General features: G+C 41.5%; 1 protein-coding gene across 4 annotated transcripts; it reads left to right on the top strand.

Annotated features, from left to right (window-relative positions):
* Positions 1-3,059: 3,059 nt before the first annotated feature.
* Positions 3,060-15,551, top strand: plat (plasminogen activator, tissue). 4 transcript variants are annotated; one of them, XM_080468029.1, is made up of 15 exons: positions 3,060-3,166; positions 7,853-7,953; positions 8,426-8,468; positions 8,775-8,909; positions 9,698-9,808; positions 10,773-10,947; positions 11,447-11,538; positions 11,634-11,808; positions 11,892-11,977; positions 12,439-12,501; positions 12,610-12,814; positions 13,166-13,302; positions 13,620-13,760; positions 13,970-14,118; positions 14,219-15,551. In XM_080468029.1, exons 2-15 carry the CDS (start codon positions 7,891-7,893, stop codon positions 14,384-14,386), a joined length of 1,743 nt encoding a protein of 580 aa, XP_080324155.1. In that variant the 5' UTR covers positions 3,060-3,166; positions 7,853-7,890; the 3' UTR covers positions 14,387-15,551. The 4 variants fall into 4 exon arrangements, with proteins under 4 accessions (XP_080324155.1, XP_080324153.1, XP_080324156.1 ...); XM_080468027.1 differs by having other exon boundaries at positions 8,426-8,549; XM_080468030.1 differs by lacking the exon at positions 3,060-3,166 and adding an exon at positions 6,359-6,425.
* Positions 15,552-16,451: the final 900 nt, after the last annotated feature.

The raw sequence follows: 16,451 nt of genomic DNA, 5'->3' as shown, positions 1-16,451 counted from the left end.
CCTGTTATCTTTGGATGGAGTTAATGTGAGTTGCAAATCCTGACCAAATCAGAAAACCCGCTCTTCCTCATCATAGCCTATTTGACGTGTGTCTGATCGCGTAAGATCTCCATTATCAAAAGTGGGACTTTTTTTTTTAAGAGAAATGTATTTCCTGTTTATAAACAGAGCATCACGCTGCTTTCCAACTTCTTCCATGAGGATAAAGCTCCACACAGTGGGTACTGGTCCGTGGGAGAGAACCTGAGACTTGTAATGACAGACCTTTGTTGTCGTATTTAGCATCGTTTAGTCATAAAAACCCTAGACTGTGGAAGTGACTTGAAATCTGTCTTCAAATATATATTATTACGCTTGTTTACTCGGTCTATTTTTAAATGCACCGCCAGAAGTTTAAGTGGTGAAATATCACTTACTATCTTTTATTTCATTTCACTACCTAAATTGCCCTTTCCTGTCTCATTTGTTACGGTTAAATAGGTTTTCCTGTGCTGAAACAACCGATCAAACCACCGACTGCAGCAGCTGTGTGAGGTTGATGTGTGGTCAAATCTGATTTTTCAGCTTGAAGGTGACAAATCAACCATTTGCAACATGAGCAGATTGTCTTTTCTATGAGGACTAAATTACTTAAAAGTATTTATACAACACTTTGTTCCAGGAGAAGAATCTGTTTCGACCAGAGACATTGTGTGAGTGTTACTATTCTGTCAGTCGGATCTTCTTTATATGGCTGAGAGTGTAGAAGAAAGAAGAGGAGTTGATAAATGATAAAAAATCCCAAATGAAAAAAAAAAAAGAAAGACCGAGGCACAAGTAGAGTATAGTTTATTTTAAACTTGTGCTCCCGTGTCTCAAATGCTTTCATTCTCCAAAGTGAGTCTGAACGTGTCTAAAACTTGCACAAACCTTGCAAATCTTTCCTGTGTGATCTTGAATGTTCACGTCACACATGAAACCCTGACATTTATCCCTGCTGACGTCACCAAGACACGTGATGCTGGTGGAAAGTCTAACCTCAAAGAGTTGTGAGAATAAGACAGAAAAACATTGTGGCTTGTTTAATTCATCCTAGTTCTCGACAGACTTGCCGTGACGTTCCACAAATATCTAGAACATCATATCTTTCTCGGGGAAGCTTTCATAAGAAGTTCAGTTTTGCCTCACAAATGTCAACATTACTGAAAGTGATAAGACTGCTGCATGTGTTGATGCAACTGACGTATCATACAACTTTCAGATGGAGTCACCTCGAAAATATTACATTTCTTGAAAAACATTTGTAATTCTGATTGTCCTCTGAAGTGAGGGTGTGCACTGATCTAAAACAGATGAACACAAAGTGGACAGACGCCAAACTAGCAACCCCCCGGCTATTATATCCAGAGGAGCCGTGTTCTCGGCTGTTAAATGTGGAGTTCAACAGTCAGTAAAAACAATTAACGAGCATTATCCCCACCAAATAAATTCCGTGCGGCTTTCAGAAAAGATGGGGCTTGGCTGTTTTCGGGGTTGTGTGACTGATTTCCTGAGGAAGGGTTGGGTTAAAGGAGCGGAACCCGTAACAAATGACTCCTGGTGCCAATTGGTAAACCGCTGATACATTGTCGCCCACAGACGCATCAGAGACTTCCCGAGCATTGTGTGAATACTCAGTGCTATAAGTGTATATTGCCCAACACTCAATATTCATTACTCATTCTAATATATATTATCACTCGTAGTAGTTTGACGCTAGAAGCATTAATATTAATAGCTATTGTTACATCGGTTCTATGTTTTTATGTCCTTAACTGCTTCATAAATTCCACCGTGTGTATTGATATGTAATCTTGTGGGATTGGGATGACATGTAATTTAATTACACTTTCTGTTGTTCTGCTCTTTATTTATTTATTTATTGATTGATTTATTTAGGACTATTTATGACTATTTATTCTGCCTCTTGGCCAGTTTGTCTATACAGTCAACGGCATTTGATTTTAACCTCTCAATCTACAGTATGTGTACATACTCATGTTCGTCTTCAAAATATTCATGCGCTAAGAAACATATAAAAACTTAAGGTATATTATTCTAGCTTGTAGTGGCAAGTAGATTATAGCAACAATGCTCCTATTTGAAGCACTGAAATAGTTTCTTATATTCTATTGTATCATATTCCTATCTTTAAATATTCCCATTTATATCTCTATTCATACCTATATCAATAATGTACAGTATATAGATTATGCAGCCTGTACTTTGATCTAAATTCATGATAATAGAGTCATATGCTCTAAAAACTGATCCATGGGTATTCTGGCAGGTAGAAGGTTGGAACAAATGAATCTATTGTTATAAGACTGGCCTGGTTGAAGGTGACAGACGTTTCAATCACTGGTATAAATAATTTTTGTCTATAATTTTCTATCTGTTTAATGACTGCTTGTCTGTCTGTTTGATTGCGGGTCTCCTCTGTCTGGCCTGACCTTTTTGTTTGTTTGTGTTTTTACTGTGAAGCACTTTGTGCAACATGTGTCCTGAAAAGTGCTATATAAATAAAGTTATTATCATGATTATGATTATGATTATTATGATTATTGGGGAATTAGAACAACAGCCCTAAAATGACTGAGGATGACGTCAGTGAGCTACCACAACAACAGCAGGACATATTTCTAAAACGTAATGCTGTGAACAACACAGAGTGAGTAAGATTAATTAAAGCTTTTGTTATTCAATAATCTAACATCCATATCTTTTCCCTGAGATATTACATTGAATATTATTTTCCTTCTAAGGCTTTAATTTTCTTTACATTAAGTCGGCCGTGTTTTAACCGTGATTGAGCCACACTACAGACCAGGGCTTTAGAGAAAGTATTCCCAACAAAGTCCTTGAAATTCCCACCGTATTTTCCCCGTTAGGATGCCTGGGCGGGTGGCGCCCTGGGTCCTGCATCATCGCCACTATCATCATCATCGTCATCATCATCCTGATCAGCTCTTCTCATCCTCGTCCGGCCGGACCTGCTGCGCGTCCCCGCTGAGGTCACGTTATCCCTCCCCCTTACGCGCAGCAGCGCGCCGATAAAAACTGGAAGCGGAGGGATAACCAGCTCAGTCCCGAAAACCACACGGACACCGAATACTCACCGACAGCCGACAAAGACTTCCCCTGCTCGGTAAGATCAGTTCAGTTTACTTGGGGTCTATCCGTGAGCTCTCACTGCAGGCTCCAGGTTGATGAGCACCGGGATGCTTCTTCTTTTCTCCTGCTGCAGTTTTGTCCGTGTCTGACACCTCAGTTGGATTGTTATAACGATTTATCTTTCTAAATAGCTCTACTGTCTAACTAATTAACGCTACGTTTGTACCATTTATGTTAGCATATTGTGCATACGGTACTGAAAATGATTGGTGGCCAAATGCATGTATTAAGTCATTGTTTTGAGACTTTGTTGTTTTGAGAAATTTTTTATATAAATATATAAAATCTCTCAAACCAACAAAGTCTATATATGAGTATATATATGAGCTTTCAATTGGGAGGAGAAACTGATTATTACCTTGTGTGTACTCCACTCATGTGGCATGCCAACACTTTCTCACTCTGGCTTCAACACATCTCTCTGCATCCACCTCCACCTGTTAAATCTGGCAGGACTCTGAATTCTTTGACAGATACTTGCTTGTCATTCATGCACCAGTCTCACATAGTATATTATGCATGATTCAAACTGTCGGTACACCGATGGCTGCTTCTTGAAATGGTAAAGTAACATTGTGATTCTTTTAGTCATACTTGTACGGTCGGTGTACCATCCCGAGCCAGGCTGCCCAGGATATCTGACGTTCAAGGCTCTTATCAGGTTCATTAGTTGTGGAACCTTCTCCCAGGCGTCTGTCAGTGCTGACGTTTTACAGTACACTGATACTCTGTACCGCTGAGAGAAAGTCAAGTTTGTATCTATTATCTGCATTCCTGGCAGTGTGGTCAGCGGGTTTCTGCTTCACGCTGATGTTTGTGACTCAGAGGCTCAGCAGCTCGCATGTTTAAGCCTTAAGCTTTGGAGTGGTCCAGACAGAGGATGGTGGTGGATGGCACTGTGGGAAAAGTCACCACGGGCTGATACATACAAAACAGCGTACGAGGCTTCTGACTTCTAGACATTAAAAACCTCTTTGCGTTTGTTTTCTATACGTCGGACTATAACTTAGAGCTGCATCCACTTTTGATAGAATTGGTAGTGTTTGAAAACACATCAATGCCTTCCTCTGTCCCTGCACTTCTGGGAGCGGGATGACTCAGTAACACTCATTCTCTTTCTGCTGACCGCTGAGATTTTATTTCCTCTCCTTCTTTGCAGTCTTTCTCTCTCTCCTCTTTCTTTCTCTGATCTATCCATTCTTTAATCTTACATCTTATATGTTCTCTTCTAACTTACACTCAATTCTAATATTCTGCTAGTTCTTATGTACACTTTTTCTTTTTTCTTTTTTTTTTACTTTATAAGTGTCTGGTCCTCTGATAAGGAATTTATGGTGTCATGTTGCACACAGGGGAGAAGCCAGAAGGTAACAATAGAGCTCTCTGTTCGGAGGGACTTTACAGAGCCAGATCACAGCCGTTGTACTGTAGCTTGAGAGAACCCCCCCCCCCAAGGAACTAATGCATAATGCCTCTTTTAGCAGCTTTCTTACCAACATGACATCACATGTCATAAAGCAACCTAAGCGATTCACCTGAAGGAATTATAACCACCTGAACTGAAGCTCCTGCAAAGGTTACTGAATACCAAAGAGGCATACCAGGTTAAAACATGTTGGGAACAAGAATACACCGCGTGTGTTTACAATCTCCACTTCAGCGCTAAAGGAAATTTGTAAAGATGGAACAATGCCTGCAGTAAAGGAGTTTCCTCTTTCAATTCCCCCTTTAGAAACATTGTGAGCTGTCCGTCCACTATAAAGTACTTGGTTCACTATCGATTCTGACATTTACAAAGATGACTGACAGGAGAATCATTGTCAGAGATGAATTGAAGTTTGAAATTTCACAGCTGCCACAGTGTAAAACGTTTGCAGGCAGGCTCAGTTGTGGTCCTGCACTTCTTCTGACATTCCTCACGTTGACAGTCTTGCTTCTTTTAAACAAAAATGTCCAACTGTACTGCTTCATCATCATCACACGTTCATGCTAATGGCTCAGTGAGCTCAGCTCAGTATGTTAAAACCTCTGGTCAGCACCTCACTCGACTTGCTCAGATGTGGCAAAAAGTGTGCGTGTGTGTGCGTGTGTGTGTGTGTGTGTGTGTGTGTTGACAACCTTATACTGAAGTGCAGCATCTTCTTGTGACTCACAGTCTGACTGCTCCCACGCCAACGATGCTTTAATTTCTTCCATTCATATTTGACCCACTAACTACTCGGGGAACCACACTCTGCATACTTGGTGGTACATGTTTCAACTATTAGCAGATTGAGTGTAACAGAGCAATGCTTTAACCCCGTCAGTGCTGGGAGGATGCTGGCGCTTCACTCACAGTTTGAGAGAGACTGGGAACATTATGGGCACCCAAAGTGGGCCTCCGCATGTGAGATAGGCTTTAAAGAGGGTGGGATGGAACATGTGTTCGTGTCTGATGTACATGTGTTGGCGCCTGTTTTTGTGTTGATATGTACGCACGTTTCCGGCGCGCAGGGGTCTGCACTGGCTGCATGTTGGCAGGAAACACATGTTTTTCGCTGACAGGGCTTCAGAGAGGGGCGACTGAAAGGAGCTGAACAGCTGCCTAATAAACAAAAAGAAGACTGGTGTGTTGTTATCGTTCTGCCAGTGAGGCTCAGTTTGGGGGGTAACAGTGCAGGACAACAGGGTTTTTATTTGTTTGAAGTGAGGGCAGCTTCATAGAGAGCTGTACTCTCAGTGGTGAGTGTTTGAGTCTGTCCTTTCTAAGTGGGAGTCTCTGTTCATATATGAACAATGAGCTGAATGAACAGCAAATCATTGTTTTGATTAGCTCAATGTTCCTGAGCACTGTCTGTGACTTTATGTGTGTGGATTGGAGATTGAGCGTGAGTTTTTCCTAAATCTGTTAACCTGCTCATCTGTACTAAAATCAAGTCATCATAACTTAAATTCTTCTTTTTTTTTTTTGAAGACATGCTTTAGGTTTGGACTAACAGATTAGGAGTGGCAAGCCGTAGTTATTAAGTTTACAGTTATTAGGCTTGCAGGGGAATTGATGTAGCTCTATGTAAAATTCCCTTAAATTGATGGAAAAATGTGTATGCGTGTGCGTGTGTGTGTGTGTCTGTCTGTCTGCCAGCACAGCTCTTTCAACCCTCTGATGTGTAAAAACACAGTTTTCTATGAGCTCAGTGAGCCACAGAGTGTGAGTCAGTGGAGATCCAGCTGGAGGAGAGGAGCGTACAGAAATGGCAAGTGTGTTTCTGGTTTGCCGTTTATTGCTGTGTGTCTGGGTCTTTGCATGCATGCGTCTGTCAGGGAAGTTCAACTAGTTATTTTTAAAATAAGTTCTTTATATAGAGATTAGTTTTACTCTTCCGTTCTTATTGTGTGTGCCGTTTCTTTCCTCTTCCCCATTTTCCTTTCTACTCCTCACTCCCCATCCTTTGTTTGTGACTCATGTTTACTCACCCTTGATTGAGGAGGAACAGACGGTCTAGTCTTCAACTCTTTTCTGCACTCATTTATAACAATGGAGGAACCAGTATGGTGCACATCTTCTTTTTTGAGGATTAAAAAGAAAACAGAAGTGTAACTTATTTCTCACTCTGGGCTTTCCATTTGGTTTCCTCTTACTATCTTTAAAAGTCTCTTTTTTTTCTCCTGCAGCTGCTGTGTTGCTTTGTCACAGCTGTCAGGATGGTGCAGACACTCTGTTCTCTGTGTGAAGCCTTTTATCACTGCAGGATGGTCCAGATTGTGTTGTCTGATGTGGTGTTCACCATCTCAGCTTGAGCTGAGGGGGAGGATTATCTACTTCCTGTTTATTCTCAGTAGGAAAGAAAAAGCTGAATTATGATAAATTGTTTGTTTCAGTGGTATGTGCTTGTAAATAAATACAAGGGCGGGACTTGTAGGGGGGACTGTGACCCTCTTGAACTCATTGGGTTTCCTATGAGATTATTCTGCGAAGGCTGGTCAAATTTCCAGTCTGACTCAAGAAGTTTGTTCAGCTTCAAGAAGCGAGATACGACTTCCAGGTTCCCACAGCTGCCCCGTTGTGTCCACCCCTCCCTCTCCGCAGGCCTCCCTCTGCAGGAGGCGCAGGCTTAGGGGAAGGAAGCTGAACAGAGAAACAGGACAGTTGGGAGAAGACGACCAATGTAAAACCTTTTCCTGCAATTGTCGACTCACGTTGAGGACAGATTTACAGAGAAAGATTTACATAAACAATGAACTCTCTCCTTGAACTTTTCAAGTCACTTCACTGGACTGAATGTCTTATAGGACAAAGAGGGGAGTTTCCTCCTTTCAGCGCTGGCTTCTATACAGCTGGCTGTGTTTTCATATCGCTCGTATGTGTGTGTGTGTGTGTGTGTGTGTGTGTGTGTGTGTGTGTGTGTGTGTGTGTGTGTGTGTGTGTGTTTGTGTGTGTGTGTGTGTGTGTGTGTGTCAGGTCAGTTACAAGGTTTATGTCATGACAAGCAAAGAGCATTTAAGTAAATTGTAAGGAGACTCAACTTCGCAGTGCCATATTACAATATTATTGTCTTTAAAAGAAGAAACCTGTAATTATAGGATCGTTTCTCAGTTTATTGTAGTATCAATCATTAGATAGCCTCCACATATAATCCATTTTATGTATGTTTGTAATATCTATTCCTTATTTCTTTTCCAGAAAACTGAAGACCACTTGAGATATAGACCACTTGAGCCATGGCAAGATCGCTTGAGCCATTAATTCTGATCTGTGCTCTCTGCTGCTACCTAGCGGACAATGTAAGTACTACCGTGTCAGCCAGCTCACCCCCCTGCACAGTTGATAATGGCTTATCTAAATACAGTCAGTGGGCAAGCAAATCTTAACTTTATTGTTTTTGCTACTGTGCAGTTCAAGTTGTATGATGAAGATGCAGTTTGTAAAACACGCTTTAAAAAATGTCATGTAACTTGTGCATTTTAAAATAAACATTCCGAGAATGTTTTCATTATTATCAGAAGATTTGTCTTTCAGTTCTCCTAACTTGAGCGAATGAGCATTTTTTTTGTGTAATTATGAGGGTGCATTTTAAACCTACATTACTGTCTCCAGCAGCAAAATTATATATTTGGCTATAATGAGGGATTGCCTACTCTATGTGTATGTCAATGTTTATGGAAGGATATTTCGTTGCATGGGTTTGCAAACCACCAGCACGAAACCATTGCCTGTGTCTGCTGCCCTGTGTTTGACTGGATTTCTCTGCTACAGGTGGAACTACTCCGCACTAAGAGAGGAACCCGTTTTTACAGAGGTGAGCCTGGCAGGCAGCCAGCTAGACGGACGCTTTTGATTATTCATGTCGAGAAGTCTTCACCCTCCTTTGACACCTCCTGTGAGCCTCACCACTCTTTTGTTTGTCTTGCTTCATCACACCATCACAATCATCATGAGCACGATTAACAGTCTTTCAGTTTTCTGCTTGGGTGTCTGTTTTATTATGTATGTATTTCTATGTATGATTGCAACATTTGGAAAATTATGTCTCTGTCTTTCTTTGTCTTTGATCGACTGTATACTTAATGTCTGTATTTGTGTATGTGTGTGCATGTTTCCTCAGTGCTATGTGTGAATAGAGAGACATCAGCCGTGCGTAGTTTTGGAGACACTTGGCTGCAGTGGAGAGGGCAGCGTGTGGAGTATTGCCATTGTGCGTTGAGAGGACGAGAGCTTTGTCATGTTGTACCTGTCACCAGTGAGTGTGGACACACAGACACACAGACACAATCAGAATGTCACGTTATTGTCTCTTTACAATCAGACTTTTAATATTTTCAATGAGCACACTATGTCCCTCTGCTTATATAACCGTCAGTCTGCCTGGCTGCCCTTACTGACCTCTTCCTCTTTCATTATAACTCCTCTTTACCTCTAACTTGCTGTTGCAATCTCTGAAGATTATTTTTTTGTTGGCCTGCTTCGCTTACGTTTCCAAACCTTTGTTATTGCAGTGCATCCTAACGTGGAGCTTTTGGTTTTCTGTCTTTTTGTGTGGGCGTAGTTTAGTCTGAGATAATTTGAAATACTGTTGCCAAAGCAGCCCTTGCGTGCACTTTCACCCCCATTGACGAATTCTGCAAAGCACAATTACTCTCCCACAGACAAATTACAACCACATTTTGCGTCCACCAACCTCTGTGAGCTCATATTGGGAGTGTTATTCTGAGCACGAGCCTCGAGGAAATGTTGAAATAATAAATATAAAACCCAACTGCAGATGGTGTGAAACCAGTTTGCCTCTGGAACAACTTTGTTAGCATGACATAATATTTCAAAAGGGAAGTTTTGACCATAGTATACTGTAAGTTAGAAGAGAGATTTAAAACTGTTGCATATTTCTGAGGGTTTTGGTTTGAAATGCCACAACTCTAAATTTCTTTTTACACACAAGTGTTCATAGGCAATCACGTGCATTCTGATCAGACTGATAATGTGTTGAAGAAGTGGATGACGTGTACCTGACTGAATAACTGCTTCTTCCAGAATGTTATGTGTCTCAGTGCTACAACGGAGGAACATGTAAGGAGGCCGTTTACACCTCAGACTACATTTGCCAGTGTCCCCCCGGCTTCACTGGGACTCAGTGTGAGATCAGTAAGTGATCATTTTGTTGTTGAAATGTGAGGAAGATGGAGATGTTATACAGCTGGAATTTAATGTCTGACGTTCTGCAGTTTGCACATACTGCATGTACATTTATCTGTAGAAACACTGTTTACTCTCTGTTTTTCTGCTGGTACTTTTCATATAGTTTTCAGTATTGAAAGTAGGTTTTTGTGTCAAACCAATCCAAAAGTACTAATACAAATCTTACGATGCAAAAATATTGTGAATAAGCGCAGGCTTCACATTAAAGAAGCCCAATCTTTTCAATCACCTTGTCATTGCTTTGTCGGTGCATGAAGCTATAATTTTGTCATCGATGTTTTATAATGATATAAAACGTCTGTTTACTGTTCAGCATTAAAGCAGCAGTAAATCCTGCCATATCTTCGAACGCGTGGCCTGTGACACACCTCTGATTAAAACTTAGTGACTCTTGATAAGGTCACAGTCTGACTGTGACTCACACAGGCTCTGCCTTAGGCGTGTGGTTTGGAGAGGAGAAGAAAGGATCATAAACGATGGAAATACATTCTGGGATATGAATGTTTTTGTCTCTGTGGTCAACCTTTGGGACACCCCACCCTCTCAGTGGGATAATTCTCTGAACCCCAGTGGCCACAGCCAAGTGACCTTAGCCAAAGAGCGACAAGCAATGTAGCCAGGCTATAAATCTGAATGCGTTGTTTACGATCATTACAGTATATGTTTGGTCATTCTTTGAAACCACTAATAGAATTATGTCATGAATACTGTGAGTTGAAACTATACATATTTTATAGGAAATTAAAATGTTTTCATAGTTTGTTTAAAATGCTTTCAAGAGTCTAAGACTTTCCAGATCTAATAAACGTGCTTTATTGTGTCGGCGCAAAACGCTGATGTCAGTTCGGGTGAAATCAGTCTCCTATATAAAGATCTTTATCCAGTTTTCCCTGTTTGTTTGTTTCTGCAGACACCAAGGAGAAGTGCATTGTGGGGCAGGGCGAAGGATACCGTGGCACATGGAGCATCGGCCATTCAGGAGCCGAGTGCATAAACTGGAACTCCACGTCTCTCAGAGGAAGGAGGTACACGGCGAGGAAAATAGACGCCAACAGCCTCGGACTGGGCAACCACAACTTCTGCAGGTGTGTATGCGCCAACAGAGCTTTTTGAAAAGACAGTCAACTCAAAGAATAAATCAGATCACTCATCAATAAACATCATTCTAGTTGTAGTTGAATTAGAGATGGTCCAAACCTCTTGAAAACAACAACTTCTGCAGAACCATAACTCCTCAGAAGGACACAAGCTGAATCGTCTGTAAAAGATAAAGCAAAGTTTCAAAAGCCAGATGTGCCTGGAGCTGGACAGGGAACACGCGAGAGATCTACACGAGGGGCAAACAACATCCCAAAAGCTCAGTTTGTAATAAATGAAATGGCCACAACACTCCCCGCCTCCCTCTTTTCATTTCCTGTCTGGCCATCGGCTATCGAATCCATTCACAGTGTTCTTTCAAGAAATCCGATTTTGCAGAAACTTGTCAAGATGAGACTTGCAGGTGCTGTCTAGTTTCAGAACAGGTTTCTATGTGAGTCTTTAACATGATTACTTATCTGCATCATTTCCCATTTTGTTCCCCAGGAACCCCGACAATGACAATACTCCCTGGTGTTACGTCTATAGAGGCACCCAGATCGTCTGGGAGTTCTGCTCCTTGCCCAAATGCCCCCAAGGTACAGACTTTCTTTTCAAACAAAAAAATATGAAAGCCTGAGATGCCATCACTGAAATATGTTTTCACTCATGTTGTTCTTTGGTTTTGGAGCAGATCAGAACAAAGATTGTGTGACGGGCTCTGGTCAGTCATACAGAGGCACGACTTCTGCCACGAAGAGCGGCTCTCGCTGTCTCCCGTGGGACTCTCCAGCTGTCAGGCACAAGCTCAACAATGCTTGGAGACCAGATGCACTGGAGCTGGGCCTGGGCAGCCACAGTTTCTGCAGGTTGGGATGTCGCCACATGTGTGGTAAATATCTCCCTTTGTGGCGAAAAAAGTGCCAAAGTCTTTTCTTTCTTCATCCAAAAGGAATCCAGATGGAGACACAGGTCCATGGTGCCACACCTACAAACACATGCAGCTGACCTGGGAACTCTGCAACACCCCCAAATGCTGTGAGTATGACTTGTTCCTACATTTTTTTTAAACTACCACAAAGAACTGATTTTAAAGTTTGGATCTTAAATAATATGCCACCAACACCAGAAAGGCTGAGGTGACAATTAAAATGTAATAAAATAATACAAATAATAATACACAGAATACAATGATGCGTAAAACTAGATCATTTCATGTTTTTGATAAAAGGTAAGCAACATGTCAGATCGATGAAATACATTTTACCATCCATTTACTTTATGGCTGCATCTTCAAGAGGTTGTGACAGAGAAATGTTTGAAGATTTTCCACAGATGTTGGATTCTTTACAGGTTTTCTAGATTTCTAATGCAGTGAATCTTCTGTCTCTCAGTGGTTAAAAGACTAAACTGCAGCAATCTCTCCCCAGATGAGTTTAAGATCTTGCAGTTTAATACATACAGTGATATGCTAATAGACACACTTTTAATTTTTGCAGCAAGACGCCCCTCCATCATCACCACTCTTGGTCCACGTGCTCCCGCCACGAACAATAATGGAGGTAGGGCACCTTCTCATTCAGTGAAAATCACTTCTAATATAACCACGGGTCCTCCACTTGTAATTTGCCAAGATTTCTAACCAAAACTGCAAACTGTCCTGTCTGTAGCAACATGTGGCCAGCGCTTGGACAATACCCTGAACCGCCCTTCGTTTCGCATGTTCGGTGGCCGGGTGAGCGACATCACAGAGCAGCCGTGGCAGGCAGCCATCAACGTGTACCAGCCCCGTCACAAAAAGCACTTCTTCAGATGTGGAGGAATCCTCATCGACTCCTGCTGGGTCCTGTCTGCTGCTCACTGTTTTGAGGACAGGTTGGGATGAGTTGCCGTTTTCACACGCAATTGTAGCGTCTATAAGCTTTGTCAAGAGACTTTTACTTTCTGTTATCAGAGTCCAATATGAGACTGGCCACCTTTCCTACAATACCTCACTTAAGCTGTCTGTATTACTTATACTTCACCTTGATACTTAGTTTGACCGATCTCGCAGCTTTTCTCCAGAACCAATACTTTTTCAACTGCAGAGCCAATGTGATCATACTCTGACAACTGTCTTTTCACTCCCGATACATGATGTGTGATCTTTTGCACATATCTGTTGTTTCTGTTTATACTGAGCTGAGAGGACAGATAAGATAAGATATTTTCTCTTTATAATTTCAGAGATAAAGCTGAAAAACTGGAAGTGGTTTTGGGAAGAACCTTTCGGAAGCAGAACTCCAGCAGTGAGCAGATTTTCAAAGTGGAGAAGTACTGGCTCCACGAGGACTTTGACAGCGAATCGTATGACAATGACATCGGTGAGACAGCTATTCATTAGATCACATTTGATATACACTCAGTGAACACTTCATTTAGAGTAACTGTGCTGTCTTGTGAAGTCGCAACACAGTGAATTGCTTCACTGCATCATAAAAATGTCAGATTCTAATGAGCCTTGACGTGAGCTTTGTCATGCAAGAAGGTTAAACCAGAAAGTGACTCTTTTTGTCACCGATTTTTGTTCCCCCAGCAGTGATGATATGGAAGTTTAAGTGGGCAGCAAAGACTTATTAAAACATTCCACATTCTCCCAGTGCATTACACTGACTTTCCTTTGGTCGCTCTCCACTTGCAGCTATTTTGAAGCTGGAGTCGGATATTGGCATGTGTGCTGTAAACTCTCCAGAGGTTTTCCCGGTGTGTCTGCCTGAACGTGGGCTGGCGCTGCCTGACTGGACCGAGTGTGAGATCTCAGGCTATGGAAAGGACACAGAATGTAAGCAAACATGGCACAGAATTCACAGCATTTTACAAGGTTTGGGTGGCTGTTACTGTGTTTCCGTGGCAATTGTGTCCTTTAACATTTGGTGACATTTTACACAGATGACCTACAGAGGGCAGTGGAGGCTTCATACAGAACCACTCATTTAAGTCACACTCTCTCTCTCTCTCTCTCTCTCTCTCTCTCTCTCTCTCTCTCTATAGTTTCTCCAGAGTTCTCTGAGCGTGTGAAGAGAGGATACGTGCGCCTGTGGCCTAAAGAGCGCTGCGTCCCTGATGTGCTATCGGGACGCACCGTTACTCCCAACATGTTGTGTGCAGGTGACACCCGGGGACTGGACGATGCTTGCAAGGTGGGAAAGCCTGCGTCTCACCATACATCGCCTTAATATATCATTGCTGACAACATTACTTGATCTAATTTTTGCTTTTCTGCCTGGGCTTCACTCACAGGGAGACTCTGGTGGCCCCCTCGTCTGTCGAAACAATGACAGGATGACTCTGATGGGTGTGATCAGCTGGGGTGACGGGTGTGGCCAGAAGGATAAGCCTGGGGTGTACACGCGCGTCACACATTACATCGACTGGATCAACAACAAAATTAAGGCAAATCCAGTTTAAATGAAGACAAAGTCCAAACCTGGTGTTTGAAGCATATGTTTATCATTTAGAAGATGGACAAACAGAGATCCACTGAAGTGTGGTTCTGCAGAGAGCTTCTTTATCAGTGGATCGATGTCCAAGTAGACGGGAGCTTTCCTCCAGCGGGTCCACTCCTGCTGAGACACACAGGAAGGACCTCAACCATGAGTTTAAATACTCACCATAGCTCCACGTTCACAAGTGTCTTGTTTCTTACTGTGTTGAATGTGACAGTATCCGAGGACAGAAACAGGGAACCCACTAGTTGTCCTCCCTCAAGGCCATTTAATGAATTTGATTGTATTTCTTTGTCTTTTAAAGCTTACAGGGTCTATTTTCTCAGTTGTGCCTTTATTGAACCGAGGGCTCAGGTAGTTTAAATAACAAGTACGTGTCTCCACTTTGTTCCGTCTCGGCTGACTTTAAGCTGGTTCATACAACAATGTCACCTCTCCTCTACAGAGCCATTCAATGTGAACAGGACAGTAATTCACATCGGGATGGCTGTGCTACTCCAAAGGGCATTTCTGTATGTTGTGTGACAAAACTAAGATTTGAGGCCACGTTGACTTAATGAGTTCGATGGAAAATGTTCTGCAAATACTCATGAGGTTTCCAGGCCTTCAGCCAAACCACAAAATGTATCTGCTGGTTCAGATTCAGCTTGTTTTTGCAAGTTTCTTAGTCCAGCTCACTCAAACCTCATTGATGAGCATGGACTTGGACAGATAGGAGCAGGAAACATCCAATAAAAAAAAAAAGGTTAAAAAGTAGGTTGCTCTCGCTATGCTTTATCCCAGAGTTCTTCTTCACCAGACACCTGGGTTGACCCCAACGTGTGTGCACCATACGTATTCTCTGATCATTGATTTTATATTGAAACGGTTTTCATTAGTGTTCTGTTAAACTGCGTAGTGAACTTTATAACAAGCTTGCTTCATTCTGTGATAGATTCTCCAGGGACACTGTGCTCTAGATGTTTGATACTAAGTTAATATTTATGTGTGTTTTATACTGTTTTGTAGAATATGTTAAGCCTGTGTATTGCAACCTAATAATTTATTGTCAATGCTATTATAACCCCATATTACAACGTCCTCCTTTTTCAATAAAGTTATTTGTAATAAAAAATGTCATACTTTTGAGTTTTGAGAGATTTTTTTTCTTACTGCTCAGTCACATAAATGTTCATCAAACACCCTCCTGAGATACTTTGAGCTAAACAGTGTGCCAGCAAGTTAAGAAATTAAAAGAAAAAATGAATCGGTGCACATTGAGTTCATATTGTCTTTTACCATTAATCTTCTCATTTTATATACTGCTTTTTCCAATTTCAGGTTACATTGGTATTCTCACTTTAAGGTGACAGTTCTAACCACGACACTACTGTGATTAAAGTCTAAAACATGAGCACAGTCTTTTCTTTACTTCATGACAGGTTAAATGAAGAGGATTTGCATAGCTATCTATGTGTTCATCCATCCACCTTTGCTGGAGCTTATCCCACCTGACTACGGGTGAACGGAGAGTACACCCAAAACAGGTTCAAGGCCCATTACAAGGCAAACACAGACAAAATCAAACACATGGGCAATTTTAAAGTGACCAATAATCCCTCAAGCGTGTGTTTGTGGACTGTGGGATGAAACCAGAGAAGCCATAGAAAACCACACAGTCAAAACTCAACCATGAAGTAAATCGTGTATCATGTTTATAATATACGTGAATGACTTTATAAAAGCATCGGATAGATTACAGAGTATCTTACTTGCTGATGACACAACCTTATTTTACTCGGGGAGTGATATACATGAAGCATTGGAAGTAGTACACTCAAAAACATTTAATATTGGTTTGGTGACAAATTAGTATGTTGCCCTCCAGACCAACCATTGATAATCAACCCATTTCCTTGAAGTAAGCATGTTGTGTATCCTAATAAAACCCTCAGACCTGTTATACAACAGTAAACTATTAAACAGTGTACTAATACATTTGTTTTGCTACTTGGAGCGTCAGTGATTGTTAAATTTCTCAAAAGCAA

The sequence above is a fragment of the Lipophrys pholis genome (genome assembly GCF_963383615.2).
Source record: "Lipophrys pholis genome assembly, chromosome: 7".
Classification (NCBI taxonomy): Eukaryota; Metazoa; Chordata; class Actinopteri; order Blenniiformes; family Blenniidae; genus Lipophrys; species Lipophrys pholis.
This window is presented reverse-complemented; position numbering and strand designations above follow the sequence as displayed.

What these genes read in the sequence shown, in the direction of transcription:
- plat (XM_080468027.1), top strand. Translation starts at nt 7,891, where the DNA reads ATGGCAAGATCGCTTGAGCCATTAATTCTGATCTGTGCTCTCTGCTGC. An exon ending in GCTCACTGTTTTGAGGACAG is followed by an intron (nt 12,815 to 13,165) that starts GTTGGGATGAGT and finishes TTATAATTTCAG; the next exon opens with AGATAAAGCTGAAAAACTGG. An exon ending in CTATGGAAAGGACACAGAAT is followed by an intron (nt 13,761 to 13,969) that starts GTAAGCAAACAT and finishes CTCTCTCTATAG; the next exon opens with TTTCTCCAGAGTTCTCTGAG.